At 38.7% G+C, this 18,185-nt stretch overlaps 1 protein-coding gene across 5 annotated transcripts in view; it reads right to left on the reverse strand.

Annotated features, from left to right (window-relative positions):
* Positions 1 to 18,185, reverse strand: part of KLC1 (kinesin light chain 1) — a 53,949-nt gene that overhangs the window by 20,120 nt on the left and 15,644 nt on the right. For all 5 annotated transcript variants that reach the window (XM_061376324.1, XM_061376323.1, XM_061376327.1 and 2 more), the window contains exons 2-11: positions 13,094 to 13,355; positions 10,089 to 10,319; positions 8,010 to 8,088; positions 4,309 to 4,534; positions 3,722 to 3,809; positions 2,909 to 3,010; positions 2,085 to 2,258; positions 1,835 to 1,934; positions 932 to 981; positions 778 to 845 (exon numbers count right to left, since the gene is read on the reverse strand). In XM_061376324.1, coding sequence (XP_061232308.1) covers positions 778 to 845; positions 932 to 981; positions 1,835 to 1,934; positions 2,085 to 2,258; positions 2,909 to 3,010; positions 3,722 to 3,809; positions 4,309 to 4,534; positions 8,010 to 8,088; positions 10,089 to 10,319; positions 13,094 to 13,354 — 1,379 coding nt within the window. In that variant the 5' untranslated portion in view covers position 13,355. The remainder of the gene's footprint in view (positions 1 to 777; positions 846 to 931; positions 982 to 1,834; positions 1,935 to 2,084; positions 2,259 to 2,908; positions 3,011 to 3,721; positions 3,810 to 4,308; positions 4,535 to 8,009; positions 8,089 to 10,088; positions 10,320 to 13,093; positions 13,356 to 18,185) is intronic.

Genomic DNA, 18,185 nt, shown 5'->3' on the forward strand with positions numbered 1-18,185 from the left:
TCATGCATTAGGACGAACAAGTACATGAAAAACAAACCAACAAAATGTATTGCACCCAGAGCTCAGGATGGAGAGACAAGAGCAGATTTCAACAGTTCAAAGGTTCTGCTAGTTGTTAAATACATGAATTCAAACACTGAATAAATTAAAAACCCTCACTAAACATTATCCATACTACATGAATGTTTCTTACCTTGCACCACTTGCACACTAGAAAAAAGGCAGGCAAGTTACGATATTAAAAGAAACAAACCCTATTTCACCAAGTACAATCCAAGCAGAAGTCCTTGTTTCTCTTCTTCCATTTTAAAGTACACTTTTTCACTCACACAAAGCTATATTCTTTGAGCTTTATAAACTCAAACAATGCTGAACTGTGGCAGTTCTGACTTTGTTTTCTTGTACCACCTAAAAAAACCCAATGCTCAGTTACTTGCCTCCTTTTTGCTTCTGGCCCTCTTTAGAACCCTACACCAACTAATGGAATAAAAAGAGAGAAAGGTGACCTACGCTTTACCTGAAGGACTGCCAAGAACACAACTGGTGAGTTTCTCGTTCACTTACTAGTCTAACCAGGCTATATTAAAAGCATCCACAGGACTTGAAAACTGTTAGTACATTCCTGAAACCCTTTCCTGGGGCCTGAATTTTTAATACTATTGTTTTTACAGTCCAAAGCAAGCAGCTGGTTTGGTTCCATTTTTAAACATGTGTTAATGCGACAGTTCTGGATACCGTGTACTGCCATGTTGTCTGTCCTATGAAGAAATTACCCACCTGTCAACTTTGCAAGCTTTGTACCAGCCACCATATTCTCCAAAAGTTGTGCCATCTTTTTGCTTTCCCTAAAATAAAATAATATTGACCAAAAATAACCAACTTGCAACTTAAGTAAAAAAACTCCAAAAAAGATTTATGGCAATGGCCTTACTTTGCATTCTTCCCTCTCTTCTGCATGCATCCAAATAGGTTTATTTTCATCTGATGAAACACAAGAAAATATATTACAGAAGAACAAAACTACAAAACATTATTTTCATTTTCACCCTTCTGAAATGAAGCTGTGAACCAGGGAATTATACTACTACCACCACAAAAAAAGCTTAGTGTCCGTACTACAAGCAGCAGATAAATAAACGTGCCTCTTCTTTATAGTTTTATGACTGTGTCTTCTTTTATCTGAACTTAGAAAAAATTTCTGAGAAGCTTTGAAGTTAGCATATGCTGACATTGATTTGTCATGCACCTAGTTCTGGGCTAAAAACTGCACATTTATTTATCTATCATAAAAACTGTTTTGACATCCACAAAGTGGTACACATACTTGCGTCATGGAATGCAATGTGATTTACAGTTGATAAAATGCATTTGACCTCAAGGTACACCATAATTCACAATTTAAGGGGATTTTCCTCATTCTTTAAATGTATTAATGGAAGAATCACATTAACAATGTATTCATTATATCATTAAAAATCCTGGGTTGACTTTTATCTGTGACTGGAAAGTCACAAGTTTTTCTGCCTCTATAAAAATACCAAAATTGGTTTTGGTTGGGCATAATGTAAATTATGCCAGAAATACAATCCATAAAACAGAAACCTATCAAGTCTACCTCATGTAAGAAAAACTTGCCTTTCAATCAAATGCTACTGACATATCTAAATGCTTTCTTATGATGAATATACTTCAACATGTTTATTACCTCACTTTTTAAGTCTACCTCATGCACACAATGATTTTGATCAGGATACAATTAACTTCCTGCAGATATTATTTCATAATAACTACCAAAATGACACATACATTCAAATCTACGGATGCAGTTTCTTACCATCTACAGAGCCAAATTCCCGTTCATGAGCACGAGTAAGAATCTCTTTGTACAAATTTTCCGCTTGCTTAAATTTGCCCTGTTTTAGATAGCAGGATGCCTAAAAACGAAATACACCCCCCCCAGAAGATATCAGCACACTTTTATTTAGCTTGATAAATAATAAATACAATACATGCTGAATAAGGTGCATTATAATTAATCAAAAAATCTTGCTTTTTTTCTCAGATTTACTCTATAAAAGTCTTACCAGGTTATTCTTTGTTTTTGCAACATTTGGATCATCTGGTCCCAGCTTGGTCTGGTAAATTTCCAGTGCCCTCTGATAGTAGTATTCAACCTCCTCATATTTACCCTGGTTCTGGCACAGTAAAGCCAAGTTATTCAATTGTTTAGCAACATCAGGGTGATCCTTCCCCAGGACCTGAAAATTAAATAACTTGTATTAAAACATTCTCCAATCATCTTATCCGGGTTTACAAATGCATCATTTAGAAATACGCCGCTAGTTTTTATTCCTCATCAATTCAACATAAGGATAATGGAAGAAAAATTGCATTTGAGAGATCTGAAAATTACTCAATTCTATTAAGAACTGAGAATGCTGCACGACAATTCATAACAGGAATAATACAAGTAGCAGAACAACATGATATGCAGAGTATTACACAAAGCCTGAGGATGCAGGCATTCAGTGTCATGGATTGGAATAAATATCCACAGAGTCATAGAATAATCAACTTCAACATTTTAATGATGTTTCATTTTTAGTTTCAAAGCTTTTGTCACATGATTACTTAACTATCAAAGGGGAAAGAAAAAGTGAAAGAAGTTTAACTACAAAATACAGAATTTACAATATACCCAGAGTGCTCCAACAGCTCCATAGGACTACTTGAATGTGCAACTGTTTTGAATTTCACACACCTACTAGGGCACTGATAACTCTGGTTTACCTGGCAGATCTACTCAACCAGAACAAAAAACAAGTAAAAAAAAAAAAACCAACAAGCTTAGCCTTGCTCTCTCCCTCAAAAAAATCCATTCAGAAGTGATGAATTCTTCTACTCATACCTTTTCCCTGATTTCCAGAGCTCGCTTACACAACGGTTCAGCTTCTTTGTACTTTCCGCGTTTACCATAAAGTACTGCAAGATTGTTTAGAGTTGCTGCCACCTGTCAACAGTAGAGAATTACACTGGAATCTACTGATGTGACGATATACATCTGCAATGCATTGACATTTTCAAGTTTTCCATGCACAAGGTGGACCTCTTGGGATTTGCAAATGAAGAAATAATTACTATCGAATGCATTCATACACAAACAAGGAAAGGGAAAAAAATCATGAAATAGTTTTGCTTCATTTGTGGAAATGTCATTTAGTGCACACATTTTCTTCATATGTTCTTCTCTTACAAGTTATTTCTCAGATCTATATTCAGAGCTGCCCTGCGTCACACAGGGTACATGAAGCGAGATACCACATTAATTTTAAAAACCGATTCTAAAAGCTTGATTTAAGTATCATTTAAAAGCAGCCATAAAACAAATTAGAAGGATCCCTTCAATATGACTTTTATGAAGTGATTTGAGTAAGAAAATTAAAATCTTTCTTCACAAATTGATTTCCCACAGAAAATCCATGCAATCCAAAATCAAATGTCTGAGAGTCATTTATGGTGAAACAGCATTGAATATAATGCTCAAAAGGCATGTTAAATATTTAAGAGAAAATGAAGCATGTTACATTGTGGCCTCCTACCTGTACTGTCTAGAGATAAGCCAGGTCTTAAAAACTTTCCTGTTGAGTTTAATATTAAAATGAGTTGAAAAAAAATTCAGTGAAAAACACAACTGAAAATACAATATTGCATGTATACAAACCGCTGGATGATCTTTGCCCAAAGTCTTCTCACGTATAGCCAAGGCATCATTCAGGAGATTCGCTGCATCTTTGTATTTGTTTTGGTCTCTAAATTTTAAAGAGTCATAATTAACACAGAAAAAAAAACAGATTCAGAAAAAGAAATCATAAAAACAAAGCTGACTTCAGTATTGGCCTAAAGATCCTAGTGCAAAAGAAGAGTAATTGAGAATATATTCAGGAATTGGGAAGTAAAAACATGAAGCTTGTAACTGTGAAATAGTTCGCTGGTTCAGGACTAACATATACTACTGCTACACTGTTGTCCAGTTTATTCCTCTAGATTATCTGGAAGTGAGTAATCAAGACAAGATGCCCCAAAAGACAAAAAAAGAAAAACGGTATCAAAACCAGCTTAACTTCCAAAGAAAAGGCACAGGCTTTTAAGCATACGGATACATATAAGTACTGCAGGACCCTCACAAGGGTTTCAATTTAAAAAAAAAAAGGGAATGGAAAATAGTCAAAAAATGTTAGTCTGAACATTAACAGGTTGTAGCCAAATATTATTTAGTTAATTGATATTTATCTATGTCAGTATACAAACCTGTACACTAAAGCAAGTATGTTCAACATAGTGGCAACATCAGGATGATCATGACCTGAAGTCTTCTCTAGGTCTTCAAGAGCTTGTTTACAGAGAGGTACAGCAACCTCATATCTACCTTGGGAAGCATACTGAATGACAAGATTATGAAGGGTCCTTAATCTTGCTGGAATTTCATAGCCACCTTGCTGGGCAGCAGCTGCTGCACTGCTATGCTGCTGTTGAACTGAAAGAAACATGCAAGATTTAAAAACATTTAAAAGATGACTGTAACTAAAGCATTTAGCATTACTGCTCAGTGACAAAAAATGAGACTGAATTTTATAAAGTATTAGAATATACTTCACAGTAATCACGCTGTCTTCAACAGTGACAGTGAAACTATGACAGTTACTTACGTTCTGTCCATTACTGTGTTATTTTACACTTCTATTAGCTCAAAGTCCCAAATGTAATAAATCAGAGAAGAAAGCAGGAAACTATTTCAGCTCAGCAAATCATTATCAATTCCCAAGATTATATCATAATTTTGCACGTAAAAATATCCATGTTTCCCTATGGAAAGGAACATTAACATAGACAAGCCAAATACCTGCAGAAAAGCTCCAACTATTTGTCCTTTTTCCTTTATTCTTCTCTAAACATACCTTTTTTTTTGTGCGTTTCCCTTTTTTGCTGTATCAAAGAGTACTTAAGGTTGGCACATAAATGATTAAAAGATCTTGCATGCCATAAGTAACAGTTGCAAGAGAAAAGGCATCAAGTCAAGGCCAGTGACACTAAGTAAAACCTTTAGGTTTTACTTACTAACCTTCAGGCTTAGTCACTTGTTTTCCAGAAGCTCCTAACCTTTGGTTGTTGCAACCACCAGGCTCCAATTCCCTCCTTTACCCCGCCTCCCCCTCCCAAATCTACTACCGCTTTTCTCTTCCTCTGGGAGATTTCTGGGACAACGTAGAAAATTCCCTCTTACTCATTTGCATTGAATTCTAAACAACACACAGGATAAGGGCTCCAGCCATGAGCCTGACTTTCTTCTTTCTATGGACAAAAAACACTCTCACCTCAAGTGGGAGCCTTTTTATGTCAGCGGCATCATACAATTCCAAGCCTACACCTACTACCACTTCCTACCAAAGCACTGGAGCATCAGTATTTTTCCTGGAGGTCAAGAAAATTACTTACAGATCAACTTTGAAATAAGGTAGATGGATTATGCAGGTACACAGACAGCGTTGCCATCCAAACTTCCTACTACAAAATTCTAGTGAAGCAAGCATGAGCTCAGAAGGGAGCTCATGGTCAACACTAACCTATCCTAACTCTTCCAAGTCTTCCTTCCATTGTTGACTATGGATAGCATTACCATGCTATGACGAATGCAGTGTATTTTGTGTATGTGCCCGTAAAGGAAATTTGAAAGTGATTACACAGGCGGGACCCTTCAGACATTTTTTTCTGCAGTCACTTGTCTACTGAGAACCATTACATTATTAGCATACCGCCTATACACTATAATATCAATACATTATATAATACCAGCTTTACACCTGTAAAACCCCCAAAATTTCACTAAGCAAGGCTTATCTATAAATGGTTTCTCTCAATCGTGCTACCACACCTCTACCTCAAACTTCAGAGCATATTCTCAAGTCCTGACCAGAAGACAACACTTCTAGAATGAGTAGCAAAACTAAGGAAGAAAACCTCAGCAAAGGACAAAATATTATATGAGAAAGATGTCATACTGAAACCTGGCCCAAAGTGTTAAATCAGATAATTAAAAAGGTCATTAACAGAATCCTTCATCTGATCAGACCATCAAAAAGCTTCAGTGTTTCAGAATCTGTCTCAGTCACTTGCACCAAACCTTTTCCATACAGAGGCCCACAGGAAAGACTGTGGGACAAATTTTGAACTGGGGTCATAGAATCATAGAAGAGTTAGGGATGGAAAGGACCTTAAGATCATCAAGTTCCAACCCCCCCTGCCATGGGCAGGGACACCTCACACCAAACCATCTCACCCAAGGCTCTGTCCAACCTGGCCTTGAACACCGACAGGGAGGGAGCATTCACAACTTCCCTGGGCAACCCATTCCAGTGCCTCACCACCCTAACAGGAAAGAACTTCCTCCTTATATCCAATCTAAACTTCCCCTGTTTAAGTTTTAACCCATTAACCCTTGTCCTATCACTACAGTCCCTAATGAAGAGTCCACCCCAGCATTCCTATAGGTCCCCTCCAGATACTGGAAGGTTGCTATGAGGTCTCCACACAGACTTCTCCTCTCCAGGCTGAACAGCCCCAACTTTCTCAGTCTACCTTCATACGGGAGGTGCTCCAGTCCCCTGACCATCCTCATGGCCGTCCTCTGGACTTGCTCCAACAGTTCCATGTCCTTTTTATGTTGGGGACACCAGAACTGCACACAATACTCCAAGTGAGGTCTCACGAAAGCGGAGTAGAGGGGCAGGATCAAGTCCTTTAACAAAGATGTTAAAGAAGACCAGTCCCAACACTGATCCCTGAGGGACACCACTCCTTACTGGTCTCCATCTGGACACTGCGCCATTGACCACAACTCTTTGTGTGTGGCCATCCAGCCAGTTCTTTAGCCACTGAGTGGTCCATTCATCAAATTGATGTCTCTCCAATTTAGAGACAAGGATGCCGTGTGGGACAGTGTCAAACGCTTTGCACAAGTCCAGGTAGATGACAGCAACTGCTCTACCCCTGGCCATCAGTTCCGTAGCCCCATCATAGAAGGCCACCAAATTGGTCAGGCAGGATTTCCCCTTGGTGAAGCCATGCTGGCTGTCACCAAGCACCTTGTTGTTTTTCATGTGCCTTAGCATGCCTTCCAGGAGAATCTGCTCCAAGATTTTGCCAGGCACACAGATGAGACTGACTGGTCTTGTCAGTGGACTTGTGCACGTTCAGCTTCTTCAGATGGTCTCGAACCAGACCCTCTTCTACAGTGGGCCTAGGGTCTTCATTCTCACAGTCCCTGTGTCTGCCTTCCAAGACTTGGGTGGTGTGGTCAAGAGCATTTGCCAGTGAAGACAGAGGCAAAGAAGTCATTCAGAACCTCAGCCTTCTCCAAATCCAGGGTAGCCAGTTCTCCTGATCGCTTCCATAGGGGGCCTACATTGTCCCTAATCTGTCTTATTTGCTACATACCTATAGAATCCCTTCCTGTTATCTTTAACATCCCTAGCCAAGTTTAATTCTAACTGGGCCTTAGCTTTCCTAACCTGGTCCCTAGCTTCCCAGACAACATTCCTGTTTTCTTCCCAGTCCGCCTGTCCTTGCTTCCACCTTTTATAAGCCTCTTTTTTTCTTCAGATTTTCCTCAGCAGCTCCTTATCCATCCAAGGAGGTCTCCTGGCCCTCCTGCTGCACCTCCTTCTAGTTGGGATGCAACGCTCCTGAGCTTGTAGTAGGTGATCCTTGAATACCTACCAGCAGTCTTGGGCCCCCCACCCTCTAGAGCTTCATCAGGGTCAGTGCCAAGAACTTTACAAGAGCCAGTAAATTCTATGCAAAAACCAAAGTCCCAGTTCTGTACATATCAGTGACTGGCTTCCTTATTCTAGCAGAGGCATTCACCACTCCATGTGTCCCAGAGGACCCTAAACATGGGTTCATTTTTCTGCACTGCAGAAGCCCACTAACACTGCAATTTGAAGTGCACTTACTTCCTTGTCCTTGGTCATCTTCATCATTGGGAAATAAGTCATCCAAAGGCTCTTTGGTGGAATCCGTATCCTTATCCTCCTATAGAACAATCCCAAAGCCAAACTGTTACACTTAAATCTAAGGCATGAAGAGACAGTCCATTTAATCAGCAATGTTAAAGAAAACCGCACATCCAAAACTTAGGAATATACAAGAGTAACACTTCTTCTAAAAGTTCTATGAAGGTTTTATGTTCAAATGTATTTACATACTCTGTCCCAAACAATACAGGACACCTTCAGAAGAGACAGGAATAGCAATAAGGTCTCCTAGATTTCAGTCTCAATTTAAACACACAAGAACACATCTGCTACTCTTACAGAGACATCATACCTCATGAAAGTATCCAGTGCTGAATATAGATCCAGTGCTACTAAATACTGAATATTGTATATTTTTAGTCATAACCACAGTTACAGATGGGCAAGGGAGAGAAACGGAGACCTCAATTCCTGACTGCTCAACTTCTGCACAAAAAAATAGGTTTTGCAATTGCAATCTATAAGGATCAAAAACTATAAAGCCCCCTGCATGGAAGTTCATCTCCTATAGTGTTCATTTGGAACCATATTAACTTCTGCACAATCCATTAGTCTACATTGATTAAACATCCAAAGATCATTCCACATCATTTAAAATTAAAGAAACAGATCATCTCTCAATTCTGCTTCTTAAATGTGGATTCAACACAATATAAACAGTTGAAGTCCTCAGAAAAGTTAATCTCAGTAAGAAGAAAGCCCAGAAGCAGAACACACTCCCATTTTTCTGCTCTTCATCCAAGAGAAAAAGACAACTGCAGCTACTGGCATTTGAGTTCAGTGGTAGCAAAGTGTGTGCTCTGCAAAAACAGCAGATTAATGGGACTAGATCTCAAAAGGGAAGTTCATAACGTTACGTGTGCTGATTCCAGCCTTACACTGAGCATACAGAATTGACTATTTTCAAAGGTTAACAAGCGAGACTGTCCATATGGTTAGTGAAACTATAAAGACACTTTGCTTACGGTGACCCTATTTGCCAATTAAACTTCAAATAATGACGCTATTTAGGCCATCTGCAGATTACAGTTCAACAGTTAGCACACCAAAATCACAATATTCCCTCCTCCCACCCCTTTTCTAAACAGGCTTCACTGGCAGTATTCAGCTACAAATGCCAACTCATGAAATAACACCAAAAAGTTCCATGTGCCAAAACAACTCTCACTGCTCACAATATATTAAAAAGGATTCATCAAGCAGTCAGTTAAGCGTGACAAACACATACATTTTCAATCATTACATTGCTGAAATAACTGGTTACAAAAAACCTATTCTTTCCAAAACACAGCTGAATAGGTCTAAACATACAAAATGAGATCTCTCTCTACAGTGCCATCTAACTTAAGGAAACATAAAAGGGTAACAAGAAGTGCAAAGAATCCAGAAGTCTTTTTAAGTGGTAAATTACTTCTATAAATTAAAATTGTATCCATTTTCTCTCTGAATCTAAGTCTATGTAACACAATGGATTAAACACGACTGAAAACATGCAGACCATCACAGTGTCTGGCAGAAAGTCATCCAGTAACATCCTATCCTGATATAAATTATCAACAGATATAAAACCCGCACACTAATTTCACTAGACGAAAATTAAGCATTTCTCTTGCAGTCAAAATAAGCCATGCCCTCTATGTACTTAGAATTTCTAATAGTTTAAATTCTCCACTTATTTTAATTGTTGAGTTTACAGAAAGAAATTTTTATTTAGTTCTTCATATTTTTTAAGCTAATATAATCCTATATAAGTATTTATGGATTTTGATTCTCATATGTATTTTGTTATCTACAGACAGAGAAACATTTATTCTCTTAAAATAAGAATGAACTCAGTATTCAGAATCTTTCTGCAAACTATGTGACCCTGGTAGAAGGTAAGCATTTTCATGACAAGTTTATGTTACAGAAATAAAAAGCTTGCAACACTTCTTGGTTAAAAGGCAGATTACAACACACATGTACATGTAAGGGGCTTTTTATTACACAGCTACTTACAGATGGTGAAATATCATCATCATATTTTTTTAATTGATTCATGAATTCTAGATGTTTCTTTTCTTCCTCCAGCTGAGCCACAGACTGCTCACTTTTCTGTAGTTTCTGTTGTGTATTGGCTAGTTCATCCCGTAGCCACTGGTTTTCCTGGCATAGCCGACGAACCTGAGCACGCAATTTCTGCTTCTCCGATTCCACTGCATTTAAGTGATTTGACAAGGCCATCATTACCTAAAAAGCAAAAGGTGTCACATGACAATTCCTCTAGAATGCAGTCTTGTATTTAATAAAAAAAACTTTTATTATTTAAAAACCTGTCAGCTGTGAAATTTGGTGAACATTTAAGTTTCCCTTCTTCAGCTATCTGGTTTTATCGCTATCTTTATCTCACTATTCCTCTCAACTTTTTACCATCTGCCCAGCCAGAATTAACCTGGAGGAACTCTTTATTAATGATTGTTTTCTATGATGCTACCAGAAGACAAATTGTTTTGGAACTCCCTGAATACATAATCTTAAAATACATGAAAAATTTGAACTAGATTACTGAAATGGAAATCTTTTTTCCATTAGCATCAAATGGAGCAGTAACACCTCCAACTTGAAGGATCACAAAAATAACCTAAGAACTAAGACAGAGTTCTAATTCAGCAGCTTTCAGATGAAAAAGGATTCATATACATGCTTACAGCTCATAAGGATGAACATTTCAGCATGATAATACTTCAAAAGAACAATTATACTACCGAGACCTAAATGTGCAACTGAACATACAATTTATATAAGGACTTTATTGATACACCTATGATAAGCTTGAGTGTGCAGACATTCAATGTGTTTGAACAGTCACATTAAGGACAGAAAATAGAACAGCCACAGAAGTAGTCTACTTGGATTGGGCTCTTTTGCTAAGAAAAGTTAAATGAAAAAGACACTTGTTAAGTGAAAGCCAAACACTACATACAGAAGACACTTCACTGTTTATGTAATCTCCCACTGATACACGTAGAACAGCTCACAGCAATCCCAGGAAGCACACCTTGTAAGAAACAGTCATTGGCAATAATACAAATCTTCTTTTAGATGAATCTGGAATCCTGAAGTTATTTAGCATTTCATGTTTCTTTAAAACAAAGTTACCTCAAAGTGTTTTTAAGCTAAATATTTCATGTGAAACAGGTGGTGTCCTTACATGAAATTTCCGTTGTCAGAAAAAACACAAGAAACCTTTAGATACTACTTTTCCCTATAAAGGCAAAAACTCCATATATTATTCCTAATACCAATCCAAGTCTCCAGACTTCAGCACCTACTATTTACACATTTAGAATTGTTAATAATTTAAATTACCTGTTCTATTCAAACAGTGGCCATTTTTAACATCAGAAAGTATATTTAGGAGAGTTGTGATAATGGGGTCAACATACTCAACACTGTACAAGCTACAACGGCAAACTAAACCCCTTTGTAATCTTACTCTCTAGAATTAACTGAAAGTTTGACTGCTTCTTCAGCAATGTCTGTTTCATTTTTACAGAAATAACACTCATATCATCAGACCTACGTCCATGTCACAAAAAACATCTTTAAAGCATTTCCATGTCTGATTTAAATACTGCAAATAATAATAAAAAAATCCTACATTGTTGCAACCCGAAGTGTGCAGGAAGGGTAGGTTTATCAGGTTTGAGTGTAGCAGTCTGAAGAATTGCTTCCTAACAAAGGCACTAAATGCAGACTTCTTGGCTCCTCACCATCACAGTTCATAAAACACCATGTGGGCCAAACTAGGCAGGAACATCTGCAACTGAAGCTGCTGAATCCAACAGAGCCAAGAATCAGAACTATCTTTTTCAAAGTCCCAATACCATGTCAAAATTAGGAGACAAGTTACTTGTTCATTCACAGATCTTCTACGAACATCCACTAAAGGTAACTCTACTATTGTAATTTTATTCCATATCTCTTCTAGTTATTTTATTCCAATAGAAGGGATAAAGACTTACATACTATACTAATAAAAAATGACCTAATTTGCACCATAATGTCTAGGGTTTTTTTCTACATTGCCAGGGCTGGTAACCCATACTTGTTCATTCTCTCAGGCTTCAATTCATCATGGTCCAATCCAAACAACTTCAGATCACCAAACAGTAATAGCTCAACAGCTCGATGAAAAGACTGAGCAGTTACAAAGATAAAGCCTATTAATATAGGGCTGACTCACTGGCATTTTCAACTCATCTGCAAACACTCTGCCATTTTATACTGATGACTGTGTTGCATCACATCAGGTTTCAGGTTTTTGACCTAGTACAAAATACCCTAAAGTTGGACTGTAAATACACTCCTAACATCCTGACTAAACAAACATATTTTCACTCATCTTCTGTAGACAATACCTTCATCAACTAAGACAGTCCAAAGAAGGAGTCCTTTAAGAGTGAAACTTACATTGTATACTCAATTCTCAACCTTTAAAATGCTTTTATAGATTCAATTTTGGTTTAGTAAAATATTCAGTAATATTAAGAGATTCTTGAGATCCAGGAGCACTGTAAGCTATTATAAAGAATCTCAGAATCAAGAGAATATAAACATGAATTTAAAGTTACAGCAGAGCTCAAAGGTTGGAGCAAATTTATTTGTGTGTGGGAGACCTACATATGCAATAATTTAGAGTTAAAATGCCAAAGCTCAGTTCTTGAGTTGCTTAAACATTATCTGCCTAATGCTGTGGAAAAGTCTAAACAGCAAATAGCCACTGTCTAATGAGGGCTCAATTATGAGCCTCAGTGCTGTAATGCTGAATGCATAATTAGTTCTGTAACACAGCAAGACAAATAGTGTCTACCTCTACTAATTACAGCAGTCTTTTTCCTTAACTTACAATAACAACATAAATGTCCCAACAATAACAACATAAATGTCCCAGCACATAACTAATACTCAGTAAGGCAAATCTTAAGTCCTCAAAGTGAAATACTTTATTACTGCAGTTTTACCTGTGCTTCACTAAGGCCAAGCTCCAGCATTTCCAGTGACTTCCGAATCATGTTTGATTTTTCCTCAACCAGATTAGTTTCGTCATCTTTCTTCAAACATTTCAGTGTTTCAAGTAAGCTCTGTAAAATTGAATTGTGCTCATTCTTCAGTGCCTCTAGTCCATTGATCACTTGCTTAGTTTTGGCGATGATTTCATCTTGAGTGAGCTTCTCCAACTTCTCTTCCTTTAAATACACCATTGTGGACATGTTTTCATACATTCTGAAATGGAAGAATACACTAGTTAATCCAAAAGGAAAATAAGAAATTCTCTATAACTGAATAAAGTTTTCCATTAAGAAGTCGTTAAAAAATACAAATTTTAAATGTATATTCAGAATGCAATTATATTTTTGCACAACCTTCACAATGTTTCAAGTCCTGAGTTTGAACAAGGTTTCAAGTTTTCCGGTTTCTATTTCCAGATTCAACATTAACACTAATTCATAAGCCAAGCAAGAACAGAAAGTAAAATGCATACTACAACACAGAGTAAGTCAGGCAAAAACACCAGGAGGTCTGCACTGATGAACAACTAGCTCCTGGACAAACTCCAACACAAAAAGGAAGCCTACAGAGGGTGGAAGCAAGGACAGGGAGGAATACATAGAAACTGTTCAAACAGTCAGGGATCAGGTTAGGAAAGCTAAAGCCCCAGTAGAATTAAATCTGTCCAGAGACATCAAGGGCCACAAGAAAAGCTTGTATAGTTATGTTTTTGACAAAAGGAAGACCAGGGAAAATGTGGGCCCTCTACAGAAGGAAACAGGAGACCTGGTTACCAGTGACATGGAGAAGGCCAAGGTACACAATAATTTTTTTGCCTTGGTGCTCACCAGCAAGAGCTCCAGCCACACTAACCAAGTCATAGGAAGCAAAGGTTGGGAGTGGGAGAATTAAGAACCACCCACTGTAAAAGACCAGGTTTGAAACCATCTAAGGAACCTGAAAGTGCACAAGTCCATGGGGCCTGATGAGATGCATCCACAGGTCCTGAGGGAACTGGTGGATGAAGTGCCTATACCACTGTCCATCAAATTTAAGAGGTCATGTCAGTCCAGTGAAGTTCCCACTGACTGGAAAAGGGGAAACATAATCACCATTTTTAAAAGGTTAAAAAGGAGAACTACAGGCTGGTCAGTCTCACCTCAGTGCCTGGCAAGATCATGAAGCAGTTCCTCCTGGAAACCACCCTAATGCATGTGGAAAATAAGGAGGTGATTGGTGATAGCCAACATGGCTTCACTAAGGGCAAATTGTGCCCGACAAATTGGTGGCCTTTTACAATAGAGCTACAGCACTGATGGAAAAGAGCAACTGACATCATCCACTTGGACTTGAGCAAAACTGTCCCACACAACAACCTTACTTCTAAACTGGAGAAACAAGAATTTGATGGATAGACCATTCGGTGGATAGGAATTGGCTGGACAGTCACACCTGAAGAGTTGCAGTCAACAGCTCAGTGCCAAACTGGAGACCAGTGACAAGAGGTGTTGGTCAGAGATCAGTACTGGGACTGCTGACGTTAAACATCATTTGTCAGTGACATGGACAAAGGGATTAAGGGCACCCTCAGCAAGTTTGCTGATGACACCAAGCTGAGTGGTGTGATCAACATGCTGGAGTGAAAGGATGCCATTCAGAGGGACCTTGGCACAATTGAGAGGGGGGCCTGTGTGAACCTCATGAACTTCTAGTGCAAGGTCCTGCATGTGGGTCCTGCAATCCCAAGCACAACTACAGGCTGGACAGAGAGTGGACTGAGAGCAGCCATGAAGAAAAAGACCTGGGGTGTTGACTGATGAGAAGCTCAACATGAGCCGGCAGCATGTGCTTACAGCCCAGAAAGCTAACAGTTTTTTGATGCAGCTGGGCTGCATCAAAAGGAGTGAGACCAACACGGAGAGGGAGGTGATTCTCCCCTTCTACTCTGCTCTCATGAGACCCCAACATGGAGTACAACATCCAGCTCTGGGGCTCCACATAAGAAGCATGTGGACCTGTTGGAGAGAGTCCAGAGGAGGGCCACAAAGATGCTCAGCCAGATGGAGCACCTCTTCTGTGAAGACAGAATGAGAGAGTTGGAGTTGTTCAGCCCAGAGAAGAAACGGCTCCAGAGAGAACTTACAACAGTCTTTCAGTACCTTAAGGGGGGCTACAATAGATCTAGAAGGGTTTTTTTACAAGAGCATGCAGGGACTGGAGTAATGAGAATAAACATTCTTTTCCTGTGAGAAGGAAACACCGTCTTCATTCTTTTCCAAGGGCTACAGAAGCTGTTATCACTATATATTTTGAAAATAACAACTGCCCCCTAAGATTACTTTACATTCATTACTGGAACTCTACAGCTAAATATATGCATTCAATTGCCTAGAGGTTAGGTGCAGCAGTTTTGATGAATTTGCAGCTGCCTCATGCTGGAAAATGTTTAGTAAAACACAACGCTTGCAAGAAACATTTCACTGTGCAATTTTGTCAGTACCTCATGCACTACTTTAAGGCTGGCAGATATCTGGATGCTTGTTAAATTCAAATGAAGATCAAAAAACGTTTAGGAACTCGGGTAACTTTCTTATCACACACGCCGTTACTGAAGTGACAGATATAACACTGTAAAAATACAAACTGAACACACGGAAATCACCTGATCTGTTTTAAATGTCGCCAGAAAAATGTTCAACAATGAACTGAGGAACTGCTCCTTTATACTTAAGATATTTATATCTTTGGGTGAACTGGAGATATGAACTGGAATATGAAGACACTTGGAGAAGCTTCGATAAACTAACATTTAGATTAATCATCTAAACTGTATTAAAACTCTGTATAGAAACAAGTCTAGTTTTAGAAAGAAAAAAAAAATTATGACCACTTAAATCTTGAATAAGAGTGCTGTAAGAAACATGGATATATATGCACCACTTTGTGACAACAGCCAAAGGATGCGGTTTTATGCTCTTGCATTACATTAAATTAAGGAAAAAAGAAAAACCAAAACCGCAAACAAAAAGTGTCCCCTATTTATGAAGACTCAAAATTACCCACATTGTTATAATCTCCTGCAATACAGTACCAAAAAGGCATACCCATTTGTCACAAAAGAGCTGAACACTATGCTGGTTTATTTTGTAATAATCTACTGTCTGAAAACACAATGTGGGGAAGCAGTGAATTTGGTTTTACCACAGTTGAATGCAAGAACTTCACATTCACGAATTGTCCTGGCTTTAGCAGTAGCAGTCATTTTTTTCTCTTTCTTGGCAGCTGGTGCAGTGCTGTGTTTTGACTTTCGAGCTGGGAACAGAGCTGATAACAATGATGTTTTGGTTTGGCCAAGGACTTTGTGAGCCTCATGCTCTGCCAGGGAGGAGGGGAAGCCGGGAGGAAGCAGAGACAGGACACCTGACCCAACCTGACCAAAGAGGTATTCCATGCCACAGCACGTCGTGCCCAGGATGTAACTGGGAGTGACCCGGAAGAACGGGGGGGTCTTCTGGGTCGGACTTGGTTTTTTTTTTCAGCGGGTGGTATCGTATTCTCTTCCCTTGTTATTTTCTCTTATCATTGTTGTCATTGGTGGTAGCGGTTCTGATTTGTGTTGTACATTGGTTGCTGGACTGTTCTTATCTCAACCCGTGGGAGTTGCATTCTTCCGGTTCTCCTCCCCATCCCTCTGGCAGCGGGGAAGGGGGGGAGCCCCTGGGGTTGGGACACAGGCCTCGACTTCCAGCCCGGCACCACTCACTGGGAGTGAGTGAACAAGCTGTCTGACTGGGTTTAAGCCACGACACGAATATATGCAATACAGAGCACATACATCTGTATAAAACATCTAACCTAGCATGGCATTAAAATCAGCTCACCAAAACCTGATGAGCAGAATGGCATTTATACATTTCCCACTTAAAACCTGAGCACTATTACCCAGAATACTTCAATGACATTTTTAAAGCACATACTCTGTAAAATTGTGTATAAAAATGAACTGCAATTTAATATGAGCCAAATTTGCAAATGCATGCTTTAACATGCACTGTCATATAAGAAACTGTTATGAATTACACTAACTTCAGCATACAACACAACCCTAATTACCGTCACCTTTTACACCTTTAATCAACAATTTTCATCCTGAATACAAAGAACTGAACCTTTGATGATCATAAGGAAATAAAAACAGCAGAGAGCATGTAATGAATAGGTAATTTCATTTTGTATTAGAGAAGTTCTGAGAAATGAGATTTTTAAATACCTAGGTTTTCTACAACATTCCAAAGTAAGTATGTGATCATTTGTCTTACGTGAACAGGGGTAACAATTCTTCTGTGTGAGCTTCAGTATTTTGTAGTCATTCTACACTGAAGATGAAAGGCAGGTACATGCATCTACATGTAATACATGTAGAGATGCTGTTTAAAAGAAATTGCACACTTTAACCACACCCGGAGAAGTTAAATTAATTATAGGTGATGAATACAAATAAATTAACAGCCATTCACTGTTAAGAAAAGGACACACAAAACCAATAAAGTAATACCAAAACTGTATTAGGCCTTGCAATGGTCATGCCTTCATGCAAACAGAATACAGAAGCCTGCAAAGAACCTATCTGACCTATTAAGTCAGTCACAGAATCACAGAATGATCTGGGTTGGAAGGGACCTTCAAGATCACCTAGTTCCATCCCCTATTCCCCCCCTCCCCCCCCCCCCCAAGTCAGGTCACCTTCCATTAGACCAGTTGCTCAAAGCCCATCCAACCTGGACTTGAACTCTGTAGGGATGGGACATCCACAGCTTCTCTGGGCAACCTGTGCCAGTGTCTCACTACCCTCAAAATGAAGAAAGAGCCAAGACAAATCTGTTCGCACAATCACATTTAAGGTGTGAAATGGACACTGATTTGTTACTTCCAAAAAAAAAATGTCAGATCACAGAATCAGTCACATAGGCTGAATATACTGAAGCTGCAATGGAAGAAGGCTAAGTCAGCACAGAAGCTTTTGAAGAAAGTAAAAGCAGGTTTAAACCCTACAGGACAAAAATA

The sequence above is a fragment of the Neopsephotus bourkii genome, unplaced genomic scaffold (assembly GCF_033783945.1).
Source record: "Neopsephotus bourkii isolate Nb327-2 ecotype Australia unplaced genomic scaffold, CSIRO-AGI_Nbou_v1 NB_1707, whole genome shotgun sequence".
NCBI classification, from domain to species: domain Eukaryota; kingdom Metazoa; phylum Chordata; class Aves; order Psittaciformes; family Psittacidae; genus Neopsephotus; species Neopsephotus bourkii.